This window comes from Hyperolius riggenbachi, chromosome 3 (genome assembly GCF_040937935.1).
Source record: "Hyperolius riggenbachi isolate aHypRig1 chromosome 3, aHypRig1.pri, whole genome shotgun sequence".
Taxonomy (NCBI): Eukaryota; Metazoa; Chordata; class Amphibia; order Anura; family Hyperoliidae; genus Hyperolius; species Hyperolius riggenbachi.
In genome coordinates, this window is record NC_090648.1 from 129,891,591 (window position 1) to 129,904,371 (window position 12,781).

Sequence of the window (12,781 nt, forward strand, 5' to 3'; positions counted from 1 at the left end):
CCATATGAATAGACAGCTCAGCTTGAACTGGGCCTGCCCAGCAGCATGGAAATGCCATAGTAGCTATCTGGAAGAATACACCTGGAAAACAGAGTCCATTCCATAGGCTGATGCAGGAGACTGATGTTGGATCCCACTGCAGTCAGATTGGCCAACAATCATCTAATGTCCAGTACCACTGCACTGTGAATGGCCACTACTGAGATCACATCATCTTGGTATTTGGTGGTTAAAAGGGAAGCAACATCCTACTATAAAAATGCTGGCTGGTCCTGCTAATCTCTCAACACTATCTGGATCGTCAAACCTTAATTTCAACAGGAGGATCCAGCAAATACACCTGCACTTCCGTCAATCCATACGTTAGTATGAAGCAGAGTCCTTTTAAAGAGTTGGGGTAATGTCTATGGTCATTGGCAAGATATCCTCATGTACACAAAACAAAAAGTATCCAGCTAACTTTAGGGGGAATCTACACACCACGTGTCAAGGTACAAGATGGACGTCATACCATTTCAAACAAATGCAGTTACCGACACTAGTGCTCAGTATTAGATGTGCGGAACACTCACTCATCATTCAGGCCGCATCTTCTTGACGTGGGGTTTCCGTATTTCGTGATGGTCTCTGTGATGGTGCTGTACAGAGAGTCTCCCAAGGCGCGAGGGATTCCCTCCCATGCCATGATCAGAATGACAATGACCGCATTCTCACAATGGTGGCCATTCCGGTGCCGAACCAAAACCAGGAGTTTCTCGTCCTCATCCTGCCTGCGGATAATCTAAATCAAAAGTCAATACAGGACCATTAGCTTCATGTAACAACACAAACGCCTAACAACCCAGCATTCCAGCACAGTACAAACACTTCTCAATGAAAAAAACAAAAACTAGAATCGTATTGTTTTTCTAGCGAAGGATAAACATACACCATTATGAAGGCAGAGTACTATATATCCAAACTAGAATGATAAACAGGTTGATCAAAATTGGAAAAAAAGATAAGGGCACTTTTACCATTTTGATTATTTAAAAGTAACCCAAATTGAGAGACATATGGAGGCTGCCATATTTATTTCCTTTTAAACAATATTAGTTGCCTGGCATCCTGCTGATCTTTCTGGTCAGTAGTATCTGAATCAAACTTTTGAAACAAACATGCAGCTAATCTTGTCAGATTTTTGTCAGGAACATCTGATCTGCATGCTTGTTCAGTGTCTATGGCTAAAATTATAAGAGAGAGGCGCTTAGACAGGCAATGAGCATTATTAATTTCCTTTTGAACATGTTAGCCTCCATATGTCTCTCCCTTTGGGTTCCCTTTGAAGGACAACTTAAATGAGAACAATATGGAGGTTGCCATATTTATTTCCATTTAAAACAACACCAGATGCCTGGCAGCCCTGCTGCTATTTGACAGCAGTGACATCTGAATCACACCAGAAACAAGCATGCAGCTAATCCTGTCAGATCTGACAAGAATATCAGAAACTCCTGATCTGCTGCATGCTTGTTCAGGGTTTATGGCAAAAAGTATACGAAGCAGAAGATCTGCAGGACAGCCATTGCTTAAAAGAAAATAAGTATGTCAGCATCCATATGTGTCTTACCTCAGATTCCCTTTACAGCTTTCATAGTTTCATATTGAGCATATGAAACCAGACTGAAGTAAAGAGAGATGCCAGTGAGAGTGAATGGCCCTCACTATCCCCACTCCCTTAAAGCAGGTTTCCACATTGGCATAGCTAGAAGCAAACTGTGGGCAACCCCCTGCTGCTGAATGCTGGGGTCCTGCTGCTTGCTCCCCGGAGATCATCCGTTTGAGGTCAGCTGTGAAGAATATCCAAGCTGCTTTACTTCGGAACACCTAGAAAGCAGCGGGAAGTGCAGAGGTTTTATAAAGGAAAGTAGCAGTAGAAGGTGCTTTTTCATACTCCAGTTCTCTGTTTACAACCTCTGACACAGATAACTAACATAGTTGTGAAACTGCTCCGAGCTGCTGGCTTTCCTTCCACAAATCACAGTCAGAATCTGAGCTGCTTCTATCACTGACTACATCTGCCCCAATATCAACACTAGGGGTAATTGCTAGAGGGTGGGGTCACTGAAAAGCGGGGGATGCAGAGCTGTGGTCACTTCCAATATCCAGCCATGCAGGGGAGTTCTGATGTCTCTCCAACTACTTGTTTGACGTGAACACCGTCAGATCTCACCGTTTTTAACGGTTATTACTAAGTCCTCCACCAACTGTCATCCACCAAAAGTGATCAAAATCATTAAACCCATAAAAGGTTGTCGATGCAAACATTTAATTCCACTCATAGACAGAAACAGGAAAAAGATGGCAGGTTACAGCTTGGAATATTAGAATGGTGCGTCGTGTACCTTTTAGAGGCCGAACCGAGAAGTGGTGTAAGCGGTGACACTGGCTCTATAAATAATGACATAAACAAGCTCCCTTGTCCTCAGTTCACCTCTATTCTGCATGCGAGAGAGTCTGCTTCCTGACAGCGAGGAAAGGCATCCGCTCTTAGAAAGCGCACCGGGGATAAACACAAGGAAGAGGGTGGAGTAACCGACAATAATAATGTCATTACCTCCACGCTAAAGGAAATCAAAGCGCACACACACACACACACACACTTGCGCAAACACATTTATGCTTTACTATTATGGGAAATCTCGCTTGCATCCCGCTAGGCCACACGCTACTGAATCTTATATACAATTTACACACCGTAGCTGCAGCAGTCAAAACAGTTTTAACCCCTAATGCACACAGGATTGCCTCATTTCACAAGCAAGTGATAAGAGTGCAGGAACACTAATTAAGGTGGGCATACATGTATTGATTTTTCCTGTCGATATCCGGCCAATTCGATCACTGAAAAATCGATTTTTGGTTGAAACTGATTGGTCGCTCCATAAAGAAGAGATAGATCGGGGGCGGGTCCAGAGCAGAGGCAAATGGACAGCCCATAGCATTACACTGCTTGATCCAGTGCAACGCTATAGGCTGTCTGGGCAAAGAAGACTACTGCGCTGTCTGGACAAGGCTGTCTATCTGCCTCTGCTCTGGATCCGCCATCGATCGATCTCTTCTTTATGGAGCGATCAATCAATTTCAACCAAAAATCGATTTTTCAGTGATCGAATTGGCTGCGGTTCAATAGATTTTTTTTCTATATGGTGGTCATCTATACATGTATGCCCCCCTTTAGTTCTGCTGTATCAGAACAACAGATTACGCTATATTTTTTTATGAAGGGGAGGTGGGAGGTGTGAGGAGAGAATTATCCTTCTGTGATCAAGAGTGGTTTATAGATATTCCAGTTAATATCCTAATCTGTTACTATCAGAAATAACAGATGATGGAAATATAACAGCGATGTATTAAAGGGTTAGTCCCTACCGCTGTCCATGCAGTTTCAGTGTTTGCTGGATCACAGCTGAGTACAAGCTGAGTCACGCAGCGGTTTCTCTCTCTGTGACTTGAGCAGTTCTCAGTTATTACAAGGGGGATTCTGTGCTGTACAAGAAAGGGCGAGGTCCCAGAACTGGAAACTGAGAGGATATCTCCCTACCAGAGCCCCCAGAGGAAAAACCAATACTGGCGACTCATCCTTTCCTCATTTTTCCCTAATATGTTACAGCAGTTTTAGAAGGACTTTATGGGAAAGGGGGATTTTAGAGTGCTTGGCTGTAAAAAGGGAGATTCATTCAGGGAGCGTAGGAAAAAATTCTAAAGCTTTTTTTTCATCCAGTCACTAAGCACTAGGCCATCATGCCGTAAGGCCTGAGGCCCACTAGAGATCGTAAATCACTCCCAAAAACTGAAGCATTCCTATTGCTACTAAAAACAGAGCAATTTTAAGGAATGAGATTATGGCTTCTGCGTTTCCTGAATGAAATCACTCCTGTCCTGCAACCACCGCGACTGCAATTTTGGCAAATCAAAATTGCTCAAGTGGAATCATTGCCATAGGCTTACATTAGCCTAGCGCTTTTAGAAACGATTCCTAGAAAGCACAAATGGCTACTGAAAAAGCTTTAGAAGACCCCAGGCCTTTTCTTTTATTAGACGGACAACAATCCGACTATCTTATGTTCAGGGGAAGAAAAAGCTACAGCCCCCCCTATAGTCCAATGTGAGGACCTCAAACCTTGCATGGCTAGCAAACATGGATGTTCTTCACACCAATATCTAGATCATTAACTCTGTGAAAACAACAAATGTACACATAAAATATGATGAAGAGCAATTAGTGTTCCTACCCATTTTGCAATGGGACAACCCCTCGAACTCTTCCCTTCTTTTCCTGTATAAATTACTTTTTCAATGCGGATTGCTTTCCCTTTCTCCCCATACCTGAAAAATATAGAATACATGATATAACCAAAAGTACAGAGACATTAATCCGTCCCAACATTTCAACTGTGTGTCAGACCCATAATGCATTTTAGAGACGGGTGGTGCAAGCGGAGAATGGTGTTATAAGGGGTGGGGTCTAAGATATAAGGTGGGACATGGATACGGTGGAGCGGAGGGTTAAGGAAAACAGTGGCGCAGAATGGTATGGATAGTAGAAGATACAGGAAGTGGAGCAGAGTAATAAAGGAAGCCGAGGTTGACATAGTAATGCTGAAACTGGAGACACAGGTATTGGGTGTGGGGTGAAGGAATACAGAGTGGAGGAGGCGGGATACAGAAGGAGGTGGAGGAGGAGAAGCATACAGAAAATGAACATGGGTAAAAAATATATAAAATTTGGTACAAGACACAAAAAATTACAAATATCTGCATGGAGTTTGTAAGTTCACCCTCTGTGCGAGTTTACTCTGGACACTCCAGTTTCCTCTCACAACTCAAAATCACACTAATACGTTTAGTGGTTCCCCCTAAAGGAATTGGCCATAGCCTATGATAGGGACCTTAAACCATTACTAGGGATTTGATTGTAAGCTCCTGTGCAGGACAGTGTGTGTCATGACTATAAACTCTGTAAAGTGCTATTAAAAGGTATCGGTACTATTTAAACACAAGGTAATGGTAATAATAGACAGATTAAACCATGCAACAAGCTGAGGATCAAATATATGGAGTATACTATAAATGTGCATCCCTCAGGCCACACCGCTTATAAAATTACAAACCTTGTTGAAAATTTACAATTAAAAGCATAAAATTAACTGGGGCACCCAGTGGAAGTATAAACTCAGCGAAACATGCTCTGTGTCCTCTAAGGAGATAAATAAACTAAGATGTACAGTTCACATAGCAGTGTTGGAAGTTACAAAGCCAGATGATAAAAAAGGGCTGTACACCGCTAAACTGGTAAATACATATATTCATACAAGCTGGAGGCTGAGCAGAGGGACATAAAACTATCTCTGGGCACTTTGGAGCAGGGCTGTGGAGTCAGAGTTGGAGCAATTTTGGGTAACCGGAGTCAGAGTTGAAGTCGGAGTCTGTGATTTCATAAACTGAGTCGGAGTCAGGAGTCGGATGATTTTGTACAAAATCCACAGCCCTGGTAAGTATTAGAGAAGTCTGAGTCTGAGCCATTTTGGGTACCAGGAGTCGGAGTTTTCATAAACTGAGGAGTCGGAAGTTTTTTGTACCGACTCCACAGGCCTGTTTTGGAGGCTGTAGTTGTGTTTAAATCTGTTGGCGAAGTTGGCCGATAAAGGTAAAGATTATAACTAGAATAAAAGAATCAGAAAAATCATAAGACAGTGATGCTATGTAGTATTTATTCAGATCAGATTGTGAGCCACTAGCAGTACTAGCAGTGGATTGTGGGGTGGTAAAGGGACCCATGCCTCCTTCCCATAACACTTGACACCCAACTGACATCGCCCCATTCAGCTAAATGTGTTTGCTAGGGCTCAGTGACTTAACCCTGTACATAGCAACTGAGATGGACACTGAGATGGGTGGCATGTACCAATCAACAATTCCTTTAGGTTCTGACACATGGATATAAAGTACATAGATGATATGCAAGTGATTGGCCAGGTTTTAAGGCATGGATTCCTAAACAAGTCCTTCTGCCTCAACAGTGCTTGGTCAGCAAAAATGGTGTATTAACGATTATTTCCGGATTTTAGGGTCTTTTTAAAAAGTTTTAGACCCAGAAAAATCAGGAAAAAATCATGCCGCCAGAATGCCAGCAGCAGCTCCTTCTCTCACTCGCCTCCCTGGGCTCCAGTGCTGCAATTTTACCTCTGTCCACCAGGTGGAGCTGTAACCCTGTGGTGAGATCAATGACAGTGATCTCACCAGAGTGATTCAAAGCCTCCGAGGACAGGAAGGAGAATGCCTATCGATGTCTGGATCCCCCAGGAGGTGAGTAAAAGCCCCCGCTGCGTGCAGTACTCTGCATAGAGATCCCTGGGGCGGATTACCGCCAGGGAGGTTAAAGAACCACTATCGCGAAACATTGTAAAATTTAAAGCGGAACTGAAGATTCGATAAAAATAAACAGTTTCACTTACCTGGGGCTTCCCCAAGCCCCCTGCAGCCGCCCTGTCCCGCGCTGGTCCTCTATGATCCTCCGTTCTACCGCCACGGAGCAGTTTCGTTACTGACGACTTTTAAGTCGACAGCAACTGCGCCTGCGCAGCCCTGGCCACGTGCATCCTTCTTCACATTACCGTCCACTGCGGGAGAGCGGAGGATCATAGAGGACCAGCGTGGGAAAGCACGGCTGCAGGGGGCTTGGGGAAGCCCCAGATAAGTGAAACCATGTGTCCCAGAGTGAAATGAAACATACATTTATTTTTTTCTATCGCTACACAGGACAGGTTTAAGAAACCTCATGCTAAATAACAGTCGGAGGACCTTTTCCTGGGTGGAACCCCTTGGGCTGAGGGAGTCCATATTGTAGTAATAGAAATGTTCGCCTTAACCTATAAAGGGCAGGACAATGAGGCCTCACCTGGAGCAAGAAATGTGCAGTCTAGCAGGAGATCATGCACATTCCCCTCTGCTCCGCTGTGCGTAAGTATATGTTGTATGTCAGTCTGTAGCACTCTTATTATGCAGAAAGTGACCCCAGGAGGTGGGAGGAGCTGTGCATGGATTATCCAATGAGAGTATATAGCATTGCCGCATACTGAAGGAGTCCCAGTCACTAGGTAATGTAAATGGTCAGGACACCATACAGCAGCATTCCTGGCTTAGTATAGGTAATGGTAAGCAGCTGATGGGCCTCAGTCCTGTCTGATGCTAGAATAATGATTATGTGAAATCAATGCTGGTAATCTTTCATTATGGTAAAAATAGCAAACAAACATACATATGAAAGACAAATGAGAGCAAAATAACAAGGAATTCTCCTTCTGAAGGGGCAAGAAGTAAATTCAACTAACCTTTCTTCCATCAACACTCTGATTGAAGCCACTGTAGGTCCAGACCCGAGGTGAGTATAATATGGTCCTTCATCCTTCTCGTTAATTTGTTCTATAAATAAACAAATAAGAACAGAGTATTCATATCAAGTTTCAAAAGGCACATGATGGGCAGAGAAAGGGCAAATCATGTGAAGTAGGATTAGAATTAGGTATGGTTCAAAGAGGGAGCTGTGGGAATCCATTTCACACCCAAATCATTTTCTGTGATAATTTATGTAGGTCTGAAGAAAAACTCAGCACTAAGTCTTCCGGCACTTAACCACTAAGGTAAGCATATTGGTATGTTCATGCTTTATCCACATATGTCTGTGTGTTGACTGTTCCTCCCCTGGTCCCCATATTTGCTTTGAAAAATGACAGGAAGAGGCGGTTTTGGGGAAAGGTTTACTCCTGTCAACCTCCAATTCCCTTTTCCCCACCCCATTCTCGCCCCTTAAGAGTAGGGAATGGGAGGGTGATAGGAAGGAACAGCACAGCAAGCGGGGGAGAACGAGGAACGGACGATGTATGAGGATGCAGCATGAACTAACGCTTAGGCAGCCTTTCCTCGGGTGAATTATCGTTTAAAGGACCACCATCACGAAAAATTTTAAAATACATGTAAACATATATAAATAAGAAGTATATTTCTTCCAAAGTAAAACGAGCCATAAATTACTTCTCTCCTGTGGTGTTGTCACTTACTGGAGGTTGTAGAAATCAGAGAGAACCAACAGGATTTGGACTAGACCATCTGGGGGATTCTCAGCCTGACCTTTATGGTTTATAAAGACACTGCCTGACAAAAATGTATACAAAGATGCTGGCCAGCATCTCTGCCCAATGTCTTGGCAGTTGGACTGAGCAACTACCATTCAATAAGGGCTTTTAAAAATAAAGAAAACCCAGAGAATCCCCCATGAAGAGATGGGCTAGTTTAAAACCTGTAGCTTCTGTCAGATTTCTACTGCCTACTGTAGGTGACAGCAACATAGGAGAAACGTAATTTATGGCTCATTTTACTCTGGAATAAATGTACTTATATTTGTTATGTGTTCACATCTATTTCAAATTTTTCCGTGATGGTGGCCCTTTAAATGATACATAGGAGACACATCATCTATGGCTCGTTTTACTCTGGAAGAAATGTTCTTATCTGTATGCGTTTACAGGTAATTTAGATTTTATGATTTTCGCAATAGCTGTCCTTTAAAGATCATGCTTGTCAACAGCTCCTAATTTCAAAGCCCCATCGTTTTGTTGATGTACATATAAACAGGCACATATTTCCAGACCTGAAAAGGTCTCTAGCATTTACAATATAAAACCGTTCCAAAATAAATAGCAGCATTTTAGGTTTCAAGTTTATAAAGATCTAATGAAGAAATATGTATTTTGAAAACGTCTAATTGAAAGTATGGAAAGTGTATAACATGGGGTAATTGATGCATTTTGTGGGTGATGTCCAAAGCCTCGATATGTATTGGGCACCTTATTTTACCGTGTTGACAGCTTGGCGTCACCACGCACATCTCGGCAAAGGTTATGCAAACAATGAAGCCCTGTTATCAAGCCCCTTTCATTACAAGGCTGCAACTGGAAAAATGAAAACCAAGGCACCTCTGCACTGTTGGAATTAACGACACAATCTAACTATTGGGAATCTATAGAGGGGGGAGGCTACACATCATAAACACCAGAGAGAAGATTGTTGTTCCTCTTGCCAAGCCCTCTGCACTGGATTTATCTAGGTTTTGAAGACTGGCTAAGCAAAAAGAAAATGACTCTAGTCCTCACACCGTTGCCCTCTGCCCCCATCCACAACCACCTCATGGTAAATGTGACTCTGACCAGGCCCAATTGATTTTTCTACTGTAAAAACTGCTGAAGACTGTAAATGAGTTATTGATCTGGCAATTTACTGGGCACGTTGGCCTTGATTTAATCCCATTCTTAGTGAAATCCTGAGACTTGTTTTCTTCATCCTGCAGTTCACATTGATACGATGTGGGCAGGAATGACAGGTTTTACCAAAATTAAGGTGTTGAAAAAGCTGAATGTTTTACATCCAGCTTTTTCCCCCATGTCAGAGCTAAAAACTGATTTTATGTAAAGTTAATCGAATTTCCAGCATTGTACCTGCTTTATTTTTAAAATGGGCTCACCAATTTTCTAGAATTCTCTTTAATTCACATATCCTAACTGTTCAGAGTCCATGTCACTGAATGACGCTAAATTTTCCTGTAGCGGGTTGGGGAGAGAGATGGCTGCATCAAGTGGTACAAGGTTAGCAGGAGGACTACAGATCAATCAATTCTCAGAGTTCTGCTGATATCTGAACATGAATGAGTGGGGCGAGGCTGTAAATTACTACTGCTCAATGCATTTTCGATTGGGTAGTGAACTGCTCGATGCATCATGTTGTTCCTGATCTGTGCAGAGCCAGCTTTAATGTACTCATACCCCATCTTTAACAAATTAGACTTAAGATTGAATATAAACATCAAATAAAATGAAAATTTATGACATTTACGATATTGTGCTCAAACTATCAATCAGATATTGACCAGACTTGGCAATTCTTTGATTGGCCAATCCGAGCGAGAGTGCAGGGAAGCCACGAGCAGCAGCATGGAGTGACTGAAGTTTCCATAGCATCGGACAGTACACAGTTATCAAATTAAATCTCTGCACTTCAGCTTTTAAGACACGTACACACGTCCAACATGCACACAACCAGACGAACCACACAACCTGTATGTACACACGCCTAGACGGCTAACCACCAACTCAATATTATACTGTGCACGCAAGAGGAATGACAGACTACACATTTAAAAGAAGTACAAGTCTTTAAAACGACTTGTACACACGCACCAACTGTGCACCAACTGCATGATATCAGACCAACATAGATCCGACAGTTGGATCGGGCAAACTGCCTGTTATCAGTTGCTCATCAAGTTGTTTGCATGCCTACACATTCCCGATTATCGGCCAACAGATGAAGTCAGATGATAATCAGGCTGCAGGTTGGTCCAGGTGTACAACTAGCTCTGCATAAAAACGGGGTTTAAAAAAAAAACAAAAAAAAAAAACTGATCACTTCTCTGAAAATCAGGGATTATTGATAAAAGGAGTATAAGCTGTCCCAGTACTGTGAAAAACAGAGACAGACTGAGCATATCTATTTAAAAACAGGGCATACAGCACAGTCACATTTACTGTAGTAACTAATAAGTTATTCACAGATGACAAGGCATCTAAAAATGCAGAGTGCTAGACAATATCCACAATATTTTGATTGTTAACCTAATCTACCACAAATTGTATAGTGTATAGCTAGTTATACAGTCATCGGAAAATGCAGTTTTGTTGGTGAAATTATTCAGAAGACTAAATCGTTCTTTAGTTTGTCTTGAAAAATTCAAAAATATGACAGGATTAGGAGCATGCTTGTTTCAGGTGTGATTCAGACACTACTGCAGCCAAAGATCAGCAGGACTGACAGGCAACTGGTCTTGTTTTAAAATAAGTAAATATGGCCTTCTCCATATGTATCTCACCTCTGGTTCACTTTAATAACTATCGTGAATGTAAGATCAGAAACCACTTTTCATAATCATGCCTGTCAGTATTTGTGAACGCTGAGTGGTAGGAGAGCCAGGAATCTCCAAAAATAGCTTTCCCACCACAGATCTCTAGAACGAGATTACAGCATGCTTGCCCCATAATGGATGCAAGGCAGTTTAGTCTATCTTTCTCTTTAGTACCTTCTGTTTGCAATACACTGTTTCTGAAAGAATCCTACCTATCAGAGCACAAAATACAATAAAATCATAACTAATGCCACAGAATTGAGGACTACAGAAAAATGGCAATGCTTTTTCCTCCTTTCCCATGAGGCCAGTTCCAATGATGAATGATACAGTAAAGTGTACAGGCAGCATTGCTGACCTCCCCCCATTGGTTGCTGGAAGAATGTCTTACACAGAGCAGATGTCTTTACTGCAGCATTCCTGAGAAGAAAATCCGGTCACGGATGGTTTTACACACACAGTCACACCCTTCATGCAGACATTTACAGCAACACTAGCTCAAGTTCAAGGGTAAATGATATCAGGATAGTGCTGAGGAGAAAAGCAGTTCCATTAACACCACCTTCACTCTATCCTGGTGTGCATCTCTGCTTAACATACTGTGTATTGCCACAAACAATAGTATGTACTGGAGAAAATAATGGCTTTCTTCAGGCTTAGCACCAAGGCTAGGCATTTTCACTCGTGTGAAGCACAGTGTGGTAGCCTCTCCTGGACAACACACCAGATGAAGGTACTCAGACATAGTTCTGGTGAGCACTAGTATAAGCATATTATCTGCCTGAAACCTAGGGGAGTCTGTGAATGAAGTGCAATAGTGCAAGGTTCCAGTGTCTCACTTCAGAACTTCCTATGGTTACTTGTAGAGATGGCTGGGAAATTTCACAACCATCAGTTTCATGTCACGTGTTTGCAAAGCAATGTGCACCAAAAACAGGAACCAGAATAAGGTCACTAGTTCCTTTTTTAAAATACATGTCATTAAAAACTTAACATGAGCTAAGGTGTATACGGAGGCTGCCATATTAATTTCCTTTTAATCAATACCAGTTGCCTGGCGTCCTGCTGATGTCTTTGGCTACAGTATTGTCTGCAGGAGAGAAGACCGGTGGCTGGATTGTCAGCAGAGGCATAGTTGTCGGCTGGCTTAGCAGAGTTTCATGTAGCGTGTGTACAAGGGGATTTATACCTTGGCAGTGGTCAGTGTTGCATTATTATTGATTATTACATTTGGAAGGGAAGACTAAATATGCCCATACACTTATTGATTTCCCAAATGATTTAATTTCAGTCGATTTCCAGCCAATTTCGACTTAAAATCAATCAAAAGTATTGATGGGAGCGGAAGGAACATTAAGGTCGATTGGGGGCAGGAGCGGCAGTCAATCGTTGGCCCACACCGTTGCACTACATCAAAAACTGCAAGTTTGATCCATTTTCAACAGATTTCCTGCTGGAATCTAATGAAAATCTATGTGCTGTGTGTGGTAGTTATCGATTCCTCTTTGAATCAATTCCTATCAGAGAGGAATTGATTGTGCATTTAAACAACTGGAGACAAGAATCAGTACTAAGGTGATAAAAGAACCCAAACAAGTTGAAAAGCTGATCAAGACCATAGGCAAAGATAGAAAAGAAATGTGTTTTTTTCTCAGCCACAAAGGAGTTTTATCAGAATCAGAATCATTTTTATTCGCCAAGTACAACAGGAGTCATACTCAGAATTATTTGCGGTACACATGGCATAGGCAAACTACAAACTACATAAGACAGGCAAAACAGAAGCGC

The 12,781-nt window shown here is 42.2% G+C and overlaps 1 protein-coding gene across 4 annotated transcripts in view; it reads right to left on the bottom strand.

The window, feature by feature from the left end:
- The window catches only part of TET3 (tet methylcytosine dioxygenase 3), a 150,750-nt gene that overhangs the window by 13,383 nt on the left and 124,586 nt on the right, over positions 1 to 12,781 (bottom strand). For all 4 annotated transcript variants that reach the window (XM_068274940.1, XM_068274939.1, XM_068274941.1 and 1 more), the window contains 3 exons: positions 7,374 to 7,464; positions 4,275 to 4,368; positions 573 to 781 (listed from right to left, as the gene is read on the bottom strand). In XM_068274940.1, the coding sequence (XP_068131041.1) occupies positions 573 to 781; positions 4,275 to 4,368; positions 7,374 to 7,464 (394 nt within the window). The remainder of the gene's footprint in view (positions 1 to 572; positions 782 to 4,274; positions 4,369 to 7,373; positions 7,465 to 12,781) is intronic.